Here is a 21,032-nt window from a genome sequence, read left to right on the forward strand (position 1 = left end):
ATGACTTAGCCCTAAAAGCTTACACGACTCGAGCTAAGACTTGTCTTAGAGTCTTATATGACTTAATTAAACTTGTCTTAGAGACTTACATGATTTAATTGAACTTTTCTTAGTGGCTTACATGACTTAACTAGATTTACTTTAAGGGTTTACGTAAGAGATAAACATAAATCAATTAAAAAATAAATAAACTTAATTCATCGAGTCCAATGTCATCATGATTCAATCCGATTAGACTCATATCGCATCAAAGAAGTTTCCGTGCAAGCTTGGTTATCAATGCCTTGTTGACATACATGAATTGCCTAATACTAAGTTCTCTGTTCACAAGTGATTTGCAAATTAAATTCTAGATTCTCATATTAAAATGGCGTTGTTCTCTTTTGAATCCCTACAAAAAGTCACCAAGAGTATTATTAAGCATGTCAAGGAGAAAGTGAGGAAGGAGAGCTCCAGCCATAAAATATATGTGAATGAAAGTAAGGACTACTTTCATTAGCACTAAGCATCCTATGTGGGAGAGATGGCGAGCCTTCCAAGTAGCTAATTTTCTATTAAACTTGTCTATAATAAAACTATATGTAGTTGTATTTGACCTTGGTATGAGCAATGGAGTAACGACATACTTATCTTGGCCACCAAGAACTTTTAAACTAAGAGCTGCAATTATAACGCTTCAGTGAGGTATCTCAATTGTTGCACTAAAGTGGATGGTCGGTTTGTCATAATTAATGGCATGGCTGGAGCAGAGGGATTATAAACTTATGGTGAACTTTAGATTAGCTACCTCACTAGCAATGGCTTGATCGAAAAGAAGTAGGCCATCAACAAATGTTAGATGCATTTAGAGGTCAACCCATCATGCAATATTGATGCTACTAAATGTGTTGGACCTGAAATCATCATCCAGAAGCAAAAGATAAAACATTAGACCTAAGGTTAAACAATTAATCTAAGACCTAAAAATAAAAAGATAATGTGAGAGAGGGCAATGCCAAAGTCTACGTGAAGAGCAGAAGAAATCGTCCACATTACTATTGATGTTAATAGAGAAGGAAGCTGTTGAGATACATTCTAGAATAAGCTTGATGAATTATTTAGAAAGGCACAGAGATGAAGACTATCACAAAGAAAAGACTATTACATCTGGTCGAGTGCTTTTAAGAATTTGCTTTAAGCATAAGGACTTTGTGTCTACTTTTTGTTGATGTGAGGTAAGATATGACCTCTCGGGTCATAACCTGGTTGTTGATGATATTTCTCCCCGGTACAAATGCATTCTAAATAATAAACACTAACTTTAATAGATATGGCTTTATTCTTCTGACTACTATTTAGTTATTAGCTTATAAATATGTTATATAAACTTGTTGGTCTAAAATCAACAACGCAAGTTGGGTTCTCCTTCTTTGTAACTAAGATAATTTTAGTGTTGTTGAAAGCTCAGTCTAGTTTTTTAGTGTCAAAGAAATTTCTGATTAAGTCGTAGATGGCATGTGATAGGTTTGTCTAAAATATTTGAAAAAAGTTGGTATAAGTCCATCGAGATCTAGAGTTTTGTCAAAGTTAAAAGGACTTAAGCATACCATAGATTTTATCCTCTAAAGAGATGTCAACAAATTCATGACAGTTGAGAGGGCCTTTGCTGACCTGTTCAATTACAAGTATTACCCTCAATCAAGAAAGATGGGATAGTAGTAGTAGTAGTAGTAAAAGAGCTTTGAAGTGGAAACAAAAGCCCTTCTTGTAGCAAATCCAGACATTATTGCCATCAACAACAATGTGTTCATGTTAATAGTATTCTTCCACTTTCAGGTAGTGGCTAGGGTGTTAAAAAAGTGGTTCTCTTATTTCTGCAAGAGACCACTTGATGCAAGCACATTAATGCCAATATACTTCATCTTTGAGTTGAAGGTCTTCATACTTGCTCTTAAGGGCTCGCTCATAGATCCAATCTTTACTACCCTAGCGCTTGGCTTTGCAGTATTTCGTCCTCAAGTTTCCTAAGCTAATAAAGGCTTCTGGATCTATTTTTAGATGCCCATATAGACATTTATTTAGTTATTGAAGAGAGATTGTGGGTGATAGAAGGAGTTTGATTATAATAATTTACCAAGTATTCTCCTAGAAGGGTGGCAAAAGAGCCATTTAGCATCCACCAATTCTGAAACTTGAAAAAGCATTTATTCTATTTGCCAACAAAACTCTCATTTTGTATTAATATCATTACCCTTTTATGTAGAGAATTTTTCTAGGGGTATTTTAGATATTTTAAATTTACTTTTATAAAATGATAAAATATTCTCAATTTTATTAGTAGCTATTAGGTTAAATCAATAGTATAGCCTTATATTATAGTGTACAGGAGAAAAAAGTTTCAAACCATGTACTTACATATAACAAATGAAGAAATAAATTTGTATACATACATAAATAAAAAGTATTTAATATTTTGTATTATCATTGATTATTGTTTTACTCAACAGAACTACTCAAATTATTATTTATTATTTTTTGGTAGATAAGATTGTGATCATATAATTAGAGAGTCTCATGCTGTGTATTCTAATTTAAATATTAGCAACATCAATTTAATCCGAACACTATTAAATTTTCCATTGTCTTTACAAAAAAAAAATCAAATAAATTAATTATTTATGAATTATGTAAAATAAGCAAACTAGAAAATAAATTTTGTTTTTTTCATGCAAATAATCCAAAAATTAATCATATTCATACTATTTTAATAATGGATTTTCATAAAAGAACAAAATAAGGTGCTACTAAATAGTGAAAAAAATTGCAAAAATTGGTCTGAAAAAAACATACTAGTATGTGAAATAAATAAATAAAAAAAGGCTTCTCCTTCTCTATGAGTTCTGATTTAGCTGCCATTTTTATACACAGTCAGCAAAGAGATAAACCTCATTCTCTTTAAAAAAAAAAACAAGGAGAAAGAAATAAAGAGATAAGGCTCTCGTCTACTTGCTTTAGGATAAAACGACAAGCATCTGAGTTGGTTTGCAAAAAAAGATCTTGAGATTATTAATTCTGATTGTTAATTAGAAAGAGGTGTTAGTGGTTTACAAAGGATGGTCAGGAGAATTCTTTCTTTCTTTTTCCATTATAAAGATGATGAAGAAGGTAATTAAAAGAAATGAAAGAAAAAAATAAAAAAGAAGCAAGTTTTTAATGTTTTCTTGACTGGATTTAAGAGGGGATTGGTGCCTTGGTAGGCCTACAAAGAGTCCTGGAGTTAGATATTATATCTGGACCTCTGAATTATGACAATATTAATTACAAATATCAAATGATCATTATATTAACATCACTCCAGATGCAGGTAGTTGGTTTGCATAAAAGATCTTGCTGTAGCACATTGGGCCAGATTAGGTAGTTTACTTAGAAAAGATTAAGGATGGTCATGCAAGAGTAATCTTGCAAGTTTTTAATGTTATCTTGAGAAGTTTGTAATAAGATATTAAGTATAATAATTATATTTAGGCTTTTTTTTGTCAATGAATAAGGAAAATAGCAACAATGGATAAGGGATGGTCTTATCCATTAAATTTATTGAGGTATTATCCTTTACTTGCAATTTATATTCTTGTTGAAGAGGCCTGATATTAGTTCATGGAAACTAAATGGAAGAAATTAATTGATTAAAAACAAAAAGATGAACTAAGAACTATATTCACCAATTAATGGGGCTTTTAGCCCTTTTTATTCAGCACCATTTGTTTATCTGCAATTGGATAGATAACTCTATGGAGTGACATTTTATGTGGTTTAACTTTCTTACTTTTAAAAATAGCTAAAAATTTTATATTTTATGTTGTTAGATTTGAGTCCAAAGAAATTTTTAATAAAATTTTCTTTAAAAATAAAAAGAAACAGTTGATTTTACTTTCCTTATCTCCTCTCCTTGTACTCTTTAAAGAGCCTCAATGGCCAAAACCATCTTCTTGCTTGTATGAGAGAGAGAGAGAGATGGATGAATGCATGTCTCTGTACTTGGATCAAGTATAATAAGGAATCATATGAAAGCAATGGTGAGATAAAATTGTTTTTTTTTTCTCTGTTATCTTGTTGGAGTAGTAGACAATGACAAGTATTTTTTTAGAGGCTTACAATAAAGTTAGAATGATCCAAGAGTATCTCTACAATGACTTAGAAAGCAATGGTCATAAAAAATTTCTTTAATGTATCTAAAATTATACCGATCAAATACAGGTGACAAAGAACTTACGAATACAATATATATATATATATATATATATATATATATATATATATTTATTATATCTTTATTATCTAAAATTTGAACATAGTTATTTTAGATGCGTTGAAAAACTTATCCAGTTCACTACAACTTTTTTTCTAATAAGTTTTTTTTTAATTCAACAAATAGATTAGTTAAATACGATATAGAAACTAACTGTTGTTTAAATATAACTATAAGGAGGTAAAGTGATAGAAATGATACTAAGAGAATGAAGTGAATTTAGAATTAACCACGGGGTAAAATAAAATTTTCCATTTCTTTAATTACTAGTTCCACCTTAATGACTGATTTATTTGGTATATAATTATTTTAATCTAAACTTATTAAAAATATACTATACTAAATTAATCTAAAATAGAAGATTATACTTATCTAAAACAAAAGATGATTGGATAAAGAAGACAAAGCTTCCATAAATTTTGTTTTATAAAAATTTTACGCACAGTAATCATCTATAGTTTTTTTTTTATTATGTTGCTTCAATCTTGTAACTAGTAAACTATGTATGATCATATAATTGAGTTAAAGAAACAAAAATAAAAATTAGTTTTAATTATTAAATAACCATCACATATATAAATTGGTGACAACGAAGCACACATAAAAAACAAAACAAAACAAAATTAAATAAAATTAGTGAGAAGTTGACATAAATATATTCAATATTTGTTTAATTTATATGAAAATTAATAACTTTGTTTCTTAGCTAAAATTCTGGCTCTCGGCCACTAAATTCATTCAATCTCTTCCACATAACAATCAACAATCACATAGAATATGGCCTCTCATTCTCTGGCAATCACAAATATTTATTTCTCTTCACATTGCATTGGAGATGAAAAAAAAAAAAAAGAGATGAGTATCAGATGCTCTTAGAGTTATTGGACCTGCTGCTATCTGGAAAGCGCGAGGGGTGAATTTGGAAGCCTCTCCAAAGAAAATTGAACTCATCCAACCCACAAAAAAGAAATGAATATTTAGTGGCTAAAATATGGTAGTGGCTAAGTATGTTTTATTTAAGAAGAGAAAGGTAGAAGTTAAAAAGAACTTGTTTTTAAGATTAAATGGGTTATGTTAAGATTAACCCAACCCAACCCAACATTTAGGTATTACAGGCGAAATGTTAGATCAAATGACATGTATCCATATAGTAGGTAAGGGCATTAGAGTAGCTAAAATGGATAGTTTGTGGAAGTCTCTAAATGTGGAATGTATAAAGCTTAATATTGATGGGGCACTATCTTCCTCTTTTAATCATGTGAGGGTCGATTCTATTATCCTGTGGATGGTAGGCTTATGCTATCTCCCACTATTGATTACAATGATATCGCCCTTTCTGTGGAGGTTGAGGCTCTCAATTTTGTCCTAATTAAAGCTCGGGAGGTAACCAAACTAACGTTCTCATTGAATCAGATTCTCGTATCCTAATTAGCAATTTGCAGTATAAGTGTTCTGCCTCTTGGAAATTGAAATACACATTCTTTTATGTTTCACTATGTTAAATTCACTCTCTATTCGTTTTGTTTCTCACTATTGAAGAGGAGCTAATTGATGTGTTTGATTACTTGCTTTTGAAATTCTATAGAAAAAATTAACAATTTTATATTAGCCTAAACCATAAGAATAAGGGAGCATATTAATACAAATACAAGTTTAGGAGATAATTTAATTTTAGGCATAACTAAGAGGAGCAATTTATAATTTAACTTTAATAATATAATTTGAGCTTATATGTTTTCATAAAAAAAGAAAAAAAAAATGATTTGTTTCCCTTAGGAAAAGAAAAGGCTACCAAAAACACAGTTGATTTTTATTTTTATAAAGTAAGACTCATTTTTGTTTTTTGACAAGGAAAAGACAGAGTTGTAAAAATTATTTATTAGCTACATTAAATACATTTTTATATTTAATTAGATATGTGGTATGCTATAATAATATAAGTTTATCTTATTCTCATTCATCCTGTCAAAAGAAACAACCAATTGAATAAGTAGGTATTTTATATTAATTAAAAAAAATCCTCTAGCCTATTACTAGTTCATGATTATTGAATATAATTCATAGTTAATAGTTCATGTATGTTATTTCCACACTTGCTTAGAGTTTTGCAATTTTGTTATATAATTCATATTATTGAACAAGTATTTTTTATTTTATAGTTTTATTATATAATTTATAATTATTGAACACTTATATTTTAACGAATTTCATAAATTTTATTCATAATTTGTAATAATTGAATAGTTTTATTTTCAGTTCATAGTTTTATTATATAATCCATAGTTATATAACACTTAATCTTTTTGTTTTACAGTTTTATTACGTAATTAGCAGATATTAAACACTTGTAATTTTATGAGTTTTAATTTTATTATGTAATTTATAATTATTGAACACTTGAATTTATACATTTTATGTATAATTTACTTTTAATTTCTAGGTTGTAGTTAATTTATGTAATTCACAACTATATACATATATTAGTTAAAAGTATTTATTACTGTCGGGTTCTAAGAATAGTCAAAAATAACAGTTTATTTTTAGAAAAACTCAGACTAATTTGCTGAATATAATTTAAAATTATTTTATTTATTTATTAATATTTATTATTATGCGGTTTTTTAAGGAAAATATGATAGAATAATATAATTTACTAAAACAATTCTCTATTAAAATAAAAGAGAAATTTGTAATTAACACCCTATTTTTTAATAAAATTATAGTTTATATCTTATATATCGAGCCCTAAATTTAGTGAATATATGCAGAAAACATCGGTTAGATCAGTTAGTTAAACTTAACAAAATCTCTGAGTTAAATTAATTATATTAAAAAAATTATAAAAATATCTACAATCAAGTCATACAAATAATTATTTTAGAAATAAAATATTTCTACTTAACTGAATATTCTCACAGTGTTAGCTGAAATCTAACCCGGAGTGTTTTCTACACGTATTCCTTAAATTATAAGACTCGATTTATAAATAGTAAAAAAAATATGCTGTAAACTATAATTACTTTATACGACAGGGTGTTATATATAAATTTCCCAAAATAAAAAAAATATACATGCAGAAAGAACCTCAATAGATGTTTTAATTATTTTGACTTTTGAGAATTTTAGCCGTCCTTCCACCACGATAAAACACCATACCCAATTCTCTTCTCTCCATCTGTCTATATATATATATACATATATCTCCAATCCACACCCACAGAACTCCCCAATTGAGAGAGAGGGAGAGAGAGATGAGCGCAGTACTTCCCGGAAGCAACATCGGCGGAGCTCTCCATCCATGCCCAGAGCTTTCCACCACCAGAATTGGCGGTGGTGACCGGCCGAGCCGGTTACTGCCATGGAGGCGAAGGCAACCCAGACTCCCCAAACTCATCTCCTCTGCGTTCAAAACCAAAGCCGCAGTCGGCGAGGGCGGACTCCTGGAGGAGAAGAAGGGAAGCTTCTACGAGCTCTTGGGGATTTCCGAGGAAGGAAGCCTGGAGGAGATCAAGAAGGCTTACAAGAAGATGGCGAGGAAGTATCACCCTGACGTCTCGCCGCCGGATCGGGCGGAGGAGCACACGCGGCGTTTTATTGAGGTGCAGGAGGCCTACGAGACGCTGTCGGATCCGAGTCGCCGTGCCTTGTACGATCGCCGCCTTGCTCGGGGGTTGCACTTTGCTTTCTCTACCAGGACGGGATTTGATGAGGTGGGTCAGTTGAATTTGATGGATTTGTTCTTGGTTTTGTACGAAAAATGAGAAGATTGTGATTTTGCAAGCATTTGGATGTCGTATGTAGGTTGTCAAGCTTTCTTACTGGAATTTGGTGCCATAGTAGTTAGTTTATAACATGGGGTTTGTCTGTAGCTGCTTTATTTTGTCGATCTTTGCAATTGTTTTCACCTTGCCTTCTCCACCGCGGCGCAATTGATTATTACGACTGGGTTTTTGGTAGAAAGTAAGAAAGTTATGATCTTGTTATCTATTTGGGCGTAATTGGTAGCTTTTCGCTTATAGGTTTCTCTAGTTCCTTGGATATATTGATCTTTGGTTTTCACTTCGCCTTCTCCACCAGGACGCTATTTGATGAGGTGAGTTGGTAGGTTTCGTTGTCCTGAATCCAATAATTGGTGAATTTTTATGAATTCTGACTTGATGTTGGAGAATCGTGACATAGTTATACTCTGTTTAGCAGTTGCACGTGATAGGTACTTTTAACATATGGGTGTGTCTAGTTGCTTAGTTTTCTTACAATTGGAGAGTTTTTACCTTGCATCTTTTAACTGAGGAAAATTTTAGGACGTGGGTAGGTTGTTCCTTTCGGTTGTTGGTGATTTCTGTAGAACTTTGACTGGGTTTGGTGAAGCGTTAGAAAGGTTTGGTCTCTTTAGAATCTTGACATACGTTATGAAGATTATTTATCTCGTTTTAGGCATGATGTTTTAATATATGATTCTGTTTAATTACTTAGTTTTACAGATCTTCATCCTATTTGAACCTCGTGTTCTTTATTATGACATTGTTTGATGAGATGAGCCAATCTCTTTTGTTGTTCCTTCCTATTGTTGGTGAATTTGTTAAAATTGGATCGAGTTTTGTAGTAACATGAGAATCATGCGCAAACATGAGAAAGTTCTGAGCAGTCTAGCATCTGGACATACTTCTGTAGATTCTGAATCTTTTCTACTTGATTCAAAATGATAGGAAGCTCTACCATATGGTTTGTCCAATCAATTTGTTTTATTCATTTTTTCTTGGTTGCACCTCGCCTTCTCTACATGGCGCAATGTCATGACTTTGGTTGGTTGCTTCCGTCATAGCTATGGTTATTGGTGAGCGATCAAAATTTTGACTTGGCTTCATAGAAAGACGAGAAAGCAGTTATCCTTTTAACATTTTGAAGCGCTTAACCCTTTCACCATACACCTAGTGTGGATTTAAATGTTACTGGTTGACCAAGAATCCTTGTAAATATATAGTTAAAAAAATTCACGTGATTAGGTAAGAAGCTACCCTAGTTTATACCTTTCTTGCATAGTTTATTCTACATAAGATTTAATTTTATAGAGTTTGAGCTGGCTCTTTATATAACTTTCTGTTTTGATATTCATAAAAATTGCTTCTTAATTGTTGAGTGCAATCCTATTTTGCTGTGAATATCAAGAATTGAGTTAATCGTTTTATATTTTGCACTTGTCTCATGGATAATGGATCATCCACTTGCAAGTTAATAGCAGATGCTTTCTTATGCCCTTTCTCTAGAATTTCTGAGTTTATTTCTTTCTCTTCGATTCATACTTGAAGGTATCTGATTATGAGCTTTCATGTGATCAACGTGATCCTCAGGCCTCAGCTTAATGGCATTCCCTTTATTCTCAGTATCATCACTTTATTCACAAAACTCTTTGATTGTTACTAAATGACTTACTATTCACCTCTTAGTTGAACCATACCCTTCAACTCAAGATATTATTTCATTTCCTTTCTGTTTCCATGATGTTGTCATTGTCATATTATTTTATTGATACTTACTGAAACAAGTTATTTAGATAATATTTTTGGATTTAGTCATCTTATCAGTTAAATAAAAATGATGATCCCTGGTTCTATGGACTAAGTTTCCTTTCTTATAATAATTCCTTTTTTTTCATTCGTTATTCTCTTTTGGTTTAAAATGGAGTTTCTTATGTCAGTTGTTTGTGCCTAACCTGCAATCTTTTAAAAACTTTAGGAACTGGAGGAAAGATCTCTTTGGAAGAACCGCTGGAATGATCAGGTCGCAGAATTGAAGAGGAGGAGCATGAGCAAGGATTCTGAGGAGAACTTATCATGGGGAGCTAGAATGCGCAGGAAAAGGGCTGAATCATCAATCGAATAGATCTGATGCTATGATTATATCCATATATCTTTTTGTCCCTCTGGGATATTGAGTAAATATCAAGGGGGACATAATAATCAAGCACTGCAAAGTCTCAAGTCATATCCTCTAAGATCAACCTGATAAGTGATAATGTCAGATTATCACAGCAACTTCTCAGCAGATATACCTGTATATATATGTGGCAGTCAAGCTCTAGCTGTTGTGGTTATCGGTGCGATGGACAAAAGAAAATTTTCTTTTATAGCTGGTATCCTAATTCTAGGGACTTCATTGTACAGAAAGAATGATGCTGTCAAGTGTCAACAAATAAACATTTTGCCTTTCTTAGCGAATCTTCCAATGTAAAAAAAATTAATCCTCTTTTAATATCCACAACTAATTAATCTCTCTGCTTGTTACATTGCCTTGATGTTTTGACCTTCTTGGTACTTCCAATTTATGAGCAGCTCAATTCTAATATGGGTTATTGTCTTCGTGCAAAAGCGATCTCAACCGGGTTGGTAAAATTTTGGTAATCATGAATCTGAGAACAGGTAAAGAAGTATAGCATCTTGGATCCTCATTTTTCGCATAAAATTACTGCAAATAAATCACTGCAGTTGTAAGAAGTTATGTGGGTTCTGATACCTTCAAGATGTTAATAGTGCTAAGGTATGAGTCGCATTCAGTAACTTGCTCTTTTTGTTTCCTACAAAGGGGCACTGCTAATTGTCACACTAATTCATTTGCTAGTCTACAAAGCTTTCTGAAACTTTACTCCTTTGTAGTGTTTAAGAAGTTATCCCATAAATGCTTGATATCTTCTTTACATCATGTGGGGCAAATTTCATATAGCTGCATTCATTGTCATATATATTTTTGTTAGCAGAATTAACAGGTATTTTTACTCGGTAAACACTTCTGTCTTGCATTTTTCTATACATATGAGTTGACGTTGGAGATGTTAAGGTTATATTAGAATATATACGAGAGTTTGAAACATGAGAAATGATAAGCTGTCTTCATTCATCGTTTTGATGTTCAAATCATCCTAATAAATGATATTTCTTTTGTAGTACTCTTTGTAGAAGAAATTGAGACGACTAGAAACACAGGGAAGAGATCTCGAAAGCTTAAAATCATGGTTGTATATATAAAAGAAAAGAAAACTCGTGGTTATAAGCCTTTCTATACCTAGAGGTTTATTGTTGTTGTTATTGTTGTTTTTAAATGTTGGAATTTTGGATTAATAATGGAATAAATGACTAACCTAAGTCAATGGAACATTACATTGAGAAATTACATTTGGATGGATCTCATGGTGAAAATTAGTAGTCATACTGTAACACCCCATTTAAAAAAAATAAAAAATAAAAAAAAATAAAAAAACCTGACTGACGCACGTGCGTCAGCCTGTCAGCCTGCCACCCTGCCCTTCCCTTTCTTCTTCTTCTTCCCTTCCTTTGCCGTGCACGCCACCCATCTCCCTCATCTCTTCTTTCCCTCACCGCAGCCTCTCCGTTCTCCTCTCTCTCCCTCGTGGTTGCCGCCAGCCGCCGAGCTCGCCGACCCCCCCCCTCCGGTAAGCTCCTCCCCCTCCTTCCTTTCTCCCCTTTCTCCTTCCCCTCCTCGGCCTCGTGCTGTGCCGGACCCATGCCGCCGCCGTCCCTGCGCTGCGCCGCCGCCCGTGCCGCGCCGTCGCAGCCCCCCGCGCCCGCAGCCTCTCGTGGGCGCTTCCTCCGCCTCACCCTCCTTCCATCGGTAGTGGAAGGAGATGAGGTGGATGGGTGGGGGTTAAACCCCCACCCATTCCCCCCTAGTGGGCTGCAGACCACTACGGCCCACTAATCTGTTGGGGTGGGGGTGCATGACCGCACCCCACCGGCCCGTGCAGGTGGGGGCTGCGGGCCGCAGCCCACCAAGACTCGGGTGGGCTGCAGCCGCACCCACCCTAGCCTTAGATCCGGGTGGGCTGCAGCATGCCTCATTAGCCCATTGTGGAGTGGGGGTGCGCGATGCTGCAGCCCACTATTCCAACCTTGGTGGGCCGTGGCCGGGCCCCCACCCCACCAAGGCCCTTTTGCTTGTGGGTTGGGTTTGGGCCTACCCTTTGCCTCTAGCCTAGCCATTTTGGGGCCATTTGGACCCTATAACCCCGTTTATCATTTTCACCGTTTTGATTAGCCCGATCCTTAATTTTGGGATAACATAAGATTCCTAGGATACCCTTAAACATAAATGTGCTAATAAGATAAGTAATTCTATTAGTTCGCTAATGACTTTACTTGCATGAATTAATAGGATTGACACCGCGTGAGGAAGATTTTGGGATCCCGGACTAGCTGACGAGTTTTACCATACCGTGGAGACCCCCCAGGCGAGTAGAGTTATACAAATCTAGCATAACATAATTACAGTCATTATACCTGTGTAGGAAATGTCGGTATTAATGCATGCAGTTGGTACTCCCTATTATATCTTTTGCATACGTAGTTATTTATAACATGTTCATCACAGTATTATGAGAATGTTAATGTGACATCAACATTAGTATGATAATGCTTTACATGTGTCCGGTATGGTATACCATTGCATAGATGTATGATTGCTGTGAACGTAGAATGTAATGATCATGATGACTATAACATGCTTTATGCACTCATAAACACTGCACCACTTCCACCTATCATTAGTAGTCGAATTCTGACTAGGCAGTACCCCTACTCACTCACCCCGGGGTTAAGGGTAGAGTGTATCTTATATGACTATACTATTAGCGGCCTACACCCGAGGTCGGGAAGCCCGTGTGGCATTCGGTAGTTATACCGCATAGTTAGGACTAGATTATGATGATAGAAGAACATGATTGTGAGGCGGGGATATATCTCTAGCGGTACCCGACGACGACGCAGGGGTTAGGGCGTTCGTTGATGAGCCGAGGGCTCCCGATTCTCCCGCCGAGGGCGGTGATGATTTAGAGAGAGTGAGATATGGGCTTACGACCGGGGTCCTGAGTCTGATGGCCACAGACAACCGGTCACATGTAGTGTCGCTATACACGTGTAGGTGACATTACCGCTAGATGTGTATATATCCCCCCCTCGATGTATGAGATGATGGATGATTGTTTCTTAAGAGTATTTACCCTGTGTGGTGAATAGCTCGGTGAGCGATGATAAGTATGATTATTGTCTTGGTAGACATGAGATGACTAAACTGCTATTTTATTGCTATGCATAATATGTAAAACCTATGATTGAGATGTGTATGAAAAGAGATTGTCTCAAGCTTTATATCTGTGTGAACTTATCATAATACGTTTAGGATCTAGCATGTTCCAGGATAGTGACTGGTAATCTTTATCAATTGCATTGACTTAGTAAATTGTGGTAAGTCATTTAAATAAGCATATCGTTATCGTTAGCAAATATGGGCATACATTGGATATATACATGCGATGTCATTAATTTAGATTGTATGAATCCTACTCGCTGGGCTGTAAGCTCACCCTCGTGGCGGTATTATTTCAGAGCTAGGGGACGCAGGTGCGGGTAGCGAGGAGTAGCCGCTTTTCTTTCCAGTACGTATATTAGTGTATTAAGCCCCTGCGAGGGTGTGATGATGACGTTGTATTTTCTTGGACTTTAGCATTGTATTTTGGATGTATATTTGGAAGGCTTGTTGTGGCCTGTGGACTTGTCTCCGGACTCTTATAATTGAGTTTATTTATGGTGAAATTGTGCTGTTGTGTGCCTTATGAAATCCTTGTACTGACAGGTCATGTGATACACCGCGTGGGGGGATTTACCCACGCGGTTTACACATGTATTTGGAGGTTTGGGTGTTCCACATACGTTGAAGAGAACTAAGAAGACATGAGAGGTCTCTCCTAATCTCCTTTTCATTGTTAAAGTTCTATGGCAGAGTCTCTATTGTAGGAGAACAACACGATGAAGCTTAAATAAAAATAGAACTATAATTCATAGGAGTCAGCTCACTACTATTTCAAACAATTTTTTTTAACTCTATTTTCATAATTACTCGTATACTCGTACATCAAGCTCAACTCCGAGAACTGAATGTAATAAACTTTCTAATAGATACTAACACATCTGATAACGATAATTAACTAGACTAGAAGATATAACGAAGAATTAAATGCTACAGTTTGTCTTATAATCACTGTACTGTTCTCTGAGTTCTCGTAAAGACTTGCATATATTAGCATTGTAACTGGAAGAGATTAGTAGGAGTTGTTTGTATTACACAATGTACATAGTTGAAAAAGAATTTGAATTATAATAATATTTGATAGAGATAGAGGATGAACATATCTCCTAACCATAAAGTTAATGTAGTTTGAACTCAAAACAAATCTTTATTTTGATCAGGTATAAATTATCAATATAGTACTTCGAAGAAAATTGAAGAATGCTATTTTCAATGATATTTGGAAATAATGATATTTCTTATATATATATATATATATTTTTTTTATATTTTTTTAAGAAAGTCCATAGACTGATCATATCATTTATTTCAATCAACTGATTACAATTTGATATAAAATATGAAAGGGAAATAGGGAAAGAACTTTAAGAATAAGTTCCACACTTAGCTGCATTACAGACCAAATAACAATTATCGCAAGTATCAAAACAAGTCTCTTGCTTGGCTAACCGGTAGCACTACAGGCAGAATAATATGAGCCTTGAGAAGCTAAGCACCTAATTAAGGAGCAAGCTTAGACAGGGATATAGGCACACTAGTGACGAAGTCCAATGAATATAACAAAACACCTGAAGACCCCATTTGATAGACTTGTGAATTCAAAAACAGAACAAGCAAACAAAAAAGAGTGACAGAAAACAAACAGTGAATGGGAGAGCAAAATTTTACCTATTACATCCACACAGATATTTGATTCACAGAAAAAAAGTTGGCCTAAAATAGGATGAGGTAGGGCAAATTTTAGCGTCGACGGAGTTGAAAGCTAGGCGAGGTGAGTTGAGGCAAGGCGTAATGTCAGAGGTCAACGCGAGGCATGGCGACGAAGGCGGAGGTGAGGTGAGGCGAAGGAGATAACGAGGAGCAGGTAGGCTGAGGCAAAGGTGGACTAGGGGAGAGTGGAAGAGAGAAAGGGAGAAGAGAAACAGCAGAGAAAACCTCTCTCCGGAGGCGGCGAGGAAAATCTCTTAGCGAGAGGAAAAAAGGTTGGCGGATCTAACTGAGAATCAGATTCTTATGCATATTGTTGTGCTATCCTTTATTATATTAACTATGTTTAATATCTTTTCACTCCCTAAACTATTACTATTTTTCTCGATGACCCGCTTAACTTTTATTGGTACACGTTGTTCTTTTGAATTATCAGAAATACCTCACGTGATCCCTTTTGTTAGAGTTATGTTACCTATTTTCGTCCATAAATTATCATGTGATGGTCACCCGACAACTTTATGACGAGAATACCTCACAAACATGTGACAACTTATAATGAGGCTTTTATGATGGCCAAATACCCACTACTTTCTCTTTTTTAAAATAATTTTCATCAAATTATATAAACTATATAATTGTTCATATAAATTTGTAAAATGAAAGAAAATAAATATATTACAATATTTAGACAAATAAAGCGTGACATCTAAACTTCACATAGAAGTCAGACAAACCAAACAATAAACACAAGCAGTATTAAACGATCAGATGAAACAAAAAAAAGAAGTTAAGCTATACGATAATTAAGAAATCAATTGAAATCAACAACTTAGACAACCATTGATGCCACCTCCTCTTTAGTAGATCTAATCCTAGCCCCAAAATAGATCCATCCATCCCTTCTAATTCTCACCACCACTTTCACATATATCTATACAAGATATCTTTTTGCCCTCAAATAGTAATATTCACAAAAGTTTTGCATGCATACCCATATCAGTTCATCGGGCTCCAGCTACTCCATTCTACTCTCCCTACTCATTCTCTCAAATATCTTCGCCCTTAATCTTCTCTCCGACTCCACCCTCTCCTCCCCTTCCATCTATGGTGACATCAAAGGTGAGCTACCAATCCCAATGCCAAATCCAACTCCCTAAGCACTTGACTTTGGCTTTACCTTGCTGCTGCAACCGCTTGAAGGACATAAGCACCTCCTCCCAAGCCAGCAACTTGCACGGCAACAAGGTCTGCGGCGACATCAGCGTTGGGAGAGAGAGAGGAGAGGAAGCAAGGGACAGTGTGGGTTGGGTTGTTGCTCGAAGTAGCAGAGTTGAGAGAAAAGGAGATGTCGGGATGGGATGTGTTTGGAGGAGATGTTAGGGTGAGACAAAGAGAAGAAGAATGATGAAATTTTGAGAGAAAGGAGGATAAAGGCACAGAGAAATAAAGGAATTCTAAAAAGAATTTATTTAATATTAGCTAAGCCACTTAACTATACGGTCATTATAAGTGGAGTAATTTGGTCAATTCACCAATTTTGTCAACGATGTCACGGGGTGAGGTATTTATGATAGTTTAGGAGGGTTAGTGTATACCAAAAATTTGTTTAGGAAGTCATTGAAAATGGTGATAGTTTAGGGGGTGAAAAAGAAATTATTTTAATTAACTATTTAATTTCTTAAGATACATAACGATATAGTTGTCTACAATCATTCAACCTATAATAAATTTAAAAAAAACAATATTTATGAAGCTTCTGCTTCTATTTTGAAATGTTACTATGTATGTCCTCTATGTATTATTAGGGATAATTATTTTTTTCACCCTCTAAATTATCATATTTTTTCACAATGACTCCTTACACTTTTTTTAGTATATAATGCCATCTTGAACTATCAGAAATATCTCAAGTACCCCTTCTGTTAAGGGGTCATTATGTACTAAAAAAATTTCAAGGGGTTAAATATTAAAAATGGTGATAGTTCAAGGGATGGAAATAGAATTATCCCTAATTATTATTGATTAGATTTTTTTTTCTCTCTATTTTAGTTACACATGCAGCTCAAAAAGATTGTTAGTGAGCAGTTTTCTCCTTATAACACCTAAAAAATAAAATCAAATGGGTCACGCCTTATACTATCTTCTCCCTATGACCCCTGGCTTCTCTCCCATCTCCCATTATAGTGTAGTAGTCCAATTTAACCACCCCACAATAGAATGTCTTACCTCCCCTATTTGTATGAGAGATACAAATAATAAGATAGTTATATGAGAACTAATCAATGATTCACACCTAAAATCACCACTACTATGAGCACATATTTTAAGACAAGAAACTTATATATTGTGCGTGGGTTTCATCATCATTGAGTGCTTTTCGATTTTACTATTATACGTTTTTTATAAAGTACTAAGAAATATTATGATTTGACAATTTATCTAAGCAAGAAGACTTGCATTTATGGAAGATGACAACAATATTTGTATCCTAGGCTATTCAATTTGATTAGATATAATTTGGTGATAAGATATACACAACTGAAACATATATAACACATGGAGACCTAAGCTTGCACCACTGAGCGACCAAGATTATTGGCTCAAATATAATGGTCCAATCTTGTTGTCCAATCCATAAATAATAAAAAGAACTAAGAGAGGCCAAAGAGACAAGTATTCATAATGAGATCAAAAGAAAAGGGTGTCAAAAAAATTGCATGTGAACATTACAAACAACAAAGACATAATCAATGGACCAGATTTATTATAGATGAAGACTTGAATGTAGAGCCCACCGTATATGCAATAATCTTAAGTTTGGCAAAATCTAGGTAGTCTAACTTGTTGACGTCATTTTACATGGACTTTCAGATAAGAATTTCACATCCATGAGTTTTTTTTCGCTTTCTTATTTAGAGCGAATTCTATTTTGCTTAGTAGAAATTACAATTGATTGAGTAGTGATTACTATATTTTTTTAAAGATTGGAAGTTAGAGATACACACATTTCATCTCGAAATTGAATGCACACAATAACTCTGAAGAATATGACAAAGTTGATGGGTTTGTGTGTCTATAATGTAGCTGTCACATACAGCACATATTGCATATATCTGGAGTTATATTTAGAGTTTTTAGGAGTTATATTGTCTCGTGATATACTATTGTGAGATACTTTTGAAGCACTACCTCGAGATATCCTAGGGCCTATATTTTATCACTTTTGGGAGGTTGTAATTTTGGCAAATAAGTTAGGAGTTGTGATCTAACTAACATATTTACTTTTACTATGAGACTTGTAGGATAGTAGCAATATTAGCTGGACAACATATCATTAGCAGTATTTTATCGAGAGTTATGTTGAACTTCTTATCTTGGCGCATGAGAGATAGTTGGCTCTCTGGTCTTATTACATGTATAATCTACTTCTATTTATCCAGCTTGCCTTATATATATTTATGGGATGCCACATATATATTTATAAATTAGGTTAGGGCATAGAAATGCCTATGTTAGATAGCCAATCATGCTCTTCCCTCTAGGTTAAGCAGTTAGTGCTCAGTTTAACCAATATGACGCCCAAGGTGATGAGCACCATATAACACTATCCTTAGTCATAGAAGCTTAAAAGCTTTTTGCATGTGAATCAGCTTTTGCATGTATTGCAATACTATAGAGATCAACTAGATCAATAGAGAGATGATTAGATAATTAGTAGTTAATAATATATTTATAAATTAATATAAACTTTTTTTATTTTTCACAAATTATTTTGCTTGAATGCAGATGATATAGGAGTCATATACTAAGAATGTCAAGACTACTTTAACCTACCATACATATATTAGATAGTCATATATGGAGGACAAGAGCTCCAATCATATGCTTTGATGTGATGAAGTGACATCTCTATATTGTGTTATACTCGCATATAGGGGATCCCAATTTCGTGTGATATAGTGGATAAGCTCTATGAGGTCGATAAGCATGGGAAAATTAATTATCACTAGTAGACGGATCATGCAGCCTATATTGGGATGCGGGAGCAACGAACAACCAAATTAGTGAATGAGCTCTCACAATTTCGATTAATGGATATACTGACCCCTATATGGAGTGGTGTAGGATGATCACTCGATGACTGATTTGTCTTTTATCTGATTAACCCTATTTGCGATTTCATCTATTTGGTAGCATCATTGAGATTATGGTTTGTATAGTTGTTTAAAACTAAATTTATATGTTTATAGTATTAATGTATATTTGACCTGTGCTTTGCTAGTAGATTCATAGTTTGATAGACATTTACACTAGAGGCATAGACATACTACGAATCTAGCACAATGATAGTGAGTGATTTACGGTGATGGACATGTGTGTGACAACATTAGATATAATCAATAAGTCATGACGTCTTGTTGCACCTCTAGCTCATGAGGGCACTACACTTCTACCTTGTGAGGACGCTGCACTTCTCCCTCATAAGGATACTGCACCTTCTTTACTGTCATCTCAAATTAAAATAGTCATATAGGAGGATCATATGACAGTATTAGTGGCTAGTGGGGAGAGAAAGAGGACGTGGCAAAGGAGACGGGGATGTAGACATAGATAACAAGAGGAGTCTTCTAGATTAGTAGACTAGAGAGTGAAGGTATATGTTATTGTAGAGGTCCCTCTTGAGGTAGAGATCACTACAATAGATGCCCTTGTGGTAGAGGTTCCCACATCCCAATTACCATAAGATCTACCTATATAAAAAAAAACTGTTGCTTCTAAGAAAAGGAAAAAGCTAGCACATATATGTTTTATGTGCTATGAGGATAGTCAATTATATTTGTTCCCAATTTTGAGTTTTGATGTATTACTGTAAATATACTTGTAAAGATGTTTTGGGTTTTTTTTGTATTGGGTCTTTTCAAAGTTCTTCTTTGGTTGATTTCCTTAATTTTAGAAGTTGATATACGAAGTATTTACCGTTGTTTCTGGCGATATAATCTTACAATTTTTGTATTAGTTTTGATATCATATTACTATTTCTTCTTTGTGTTTAGATTGTTGCATTTCTCAATTAGAAATCATTTGTATGAGGAGTGATTACTAGGGATCCGCATTTCAAGAAACTTTTTAGATTTGATATGCAAAGAGGTGCAGGTTGAGATATCTAATTGTGACATGCAAATTAAGATGAGTTCATATTTTTTGTATGTAAGTTTTGGAACATCATTTCCATCACTATTCTATGCTATCATTAGCCTTTGTTTAAGCTTTAATGTCAAATTTAATGATCTGTTGAGAAGATTGAGAAAAATGGTGATCTGTTCCATTATAAGCAGTGAAAATATTAGATGATCATATACAAAATAGAAAAGGTTTGAGAACTCCATGTGTATAGCTTTTGAAAGCTCTTGCCACAATCTAGCATCTCCTATCTTTAACTTTTAAGTTTTCTTGGTCATTGTCCTCATCTATTCTATGCAGCTGCCTATTTTCTTTTCTCTCATACCATCATAATGCTAGATGTTTTATCCATTTGTCACTTAATATTATGATATGCCCAAGTCTGCATTAATTTCAGATTGATTCCAATTCAAAGTAATTTCAGATCCAAGTCCTTTTGAGAGTGATTTGCTCCTGAATGAATTCCATATTCAAACTGTTTTTTTTTTATCTAATTGGGATTTGGATTTATTCCAGCTGAAGTCAGATCTGAAACAATCCATAATTAGTTCAGATCTGAAATAGCTTCAGCTTAATTCATATGTCAATTGATTTCAGATTTGGATTAATAAGTCAAATATGTTTTGTTGATGTTGTTGTGTTGGCAATATGCTTTTAATTTTAAGGGAAATTTGTATATAATACTTTGTCTTTTAATAAAATTATAGTTTACACCCTATATTTTAACTATTTGCAAATCGAGCGTTATGATTTAATGAATATG

The 21,032-nt window shown here is 34.3% G+C and overlaps 1 protein-coding gene across 1 annotated transcript; it reads left to right on the plus strand.

Annotated features, from left to right (window-relative positions):
- The first annotated feature begins 7,418 nt into the window (after nucleotides 1–7,418).
- On the plus strand, nucleotides 7,419–10,568 carry LOC140797131 (chaperone protein dnaJ 20, chloroplastic-like). The gene is made up of 2 exons (XM_073150395.1): nucleotides 7,419–7,995; nucleotides 10,019–10,568. The coding sequence occupies exons 1-2, from the start codon at nucleotides 7,537–7,539 to the stop codon at nucleotides 10,163–10,165; spliced, it is 606 nt and encodes a 201-aa protein (XP_073006496.1). The 5' UTR covers nucleotides 7,419–7,536; the 3' UTR covers nucleotides 10,166–10,568.
- Nucleotides 10,569–21,032: the final 10,464 nt, after the last annotated feature.

Source organism: Typha latifolia, chromosome 11 (assembly GCF_019914945.1).
Source record: "Typha latifolia isolate L0001 chromosome 11, TyphaL0001v2, whole genome shotgun sequence".
Lineage (NCBI taxonomy): Eukaryota > Viridiplantae > Streptophyta > Magnoliopsida > Poales > Typhaceae > Typha > Typha latifolia.

Excerpts from the sequence above, each read along its gene's own strand:
- LOC140797131 (XM_073150395.1), top strand. The coding sequence starts at position 7,537 with ATGAGCGCAGTACTTCCCGGAAGCAACATCGGCGGAGCTCTCCATCCA. Across the intron at positions 7,996-10,018 it reads CCAGGACGGGATTTGATGAG|GAACTGGAGGAAAGATCTCT; the intron begins GTGGGTCAGTTG and ends TAAAAACTTTAG.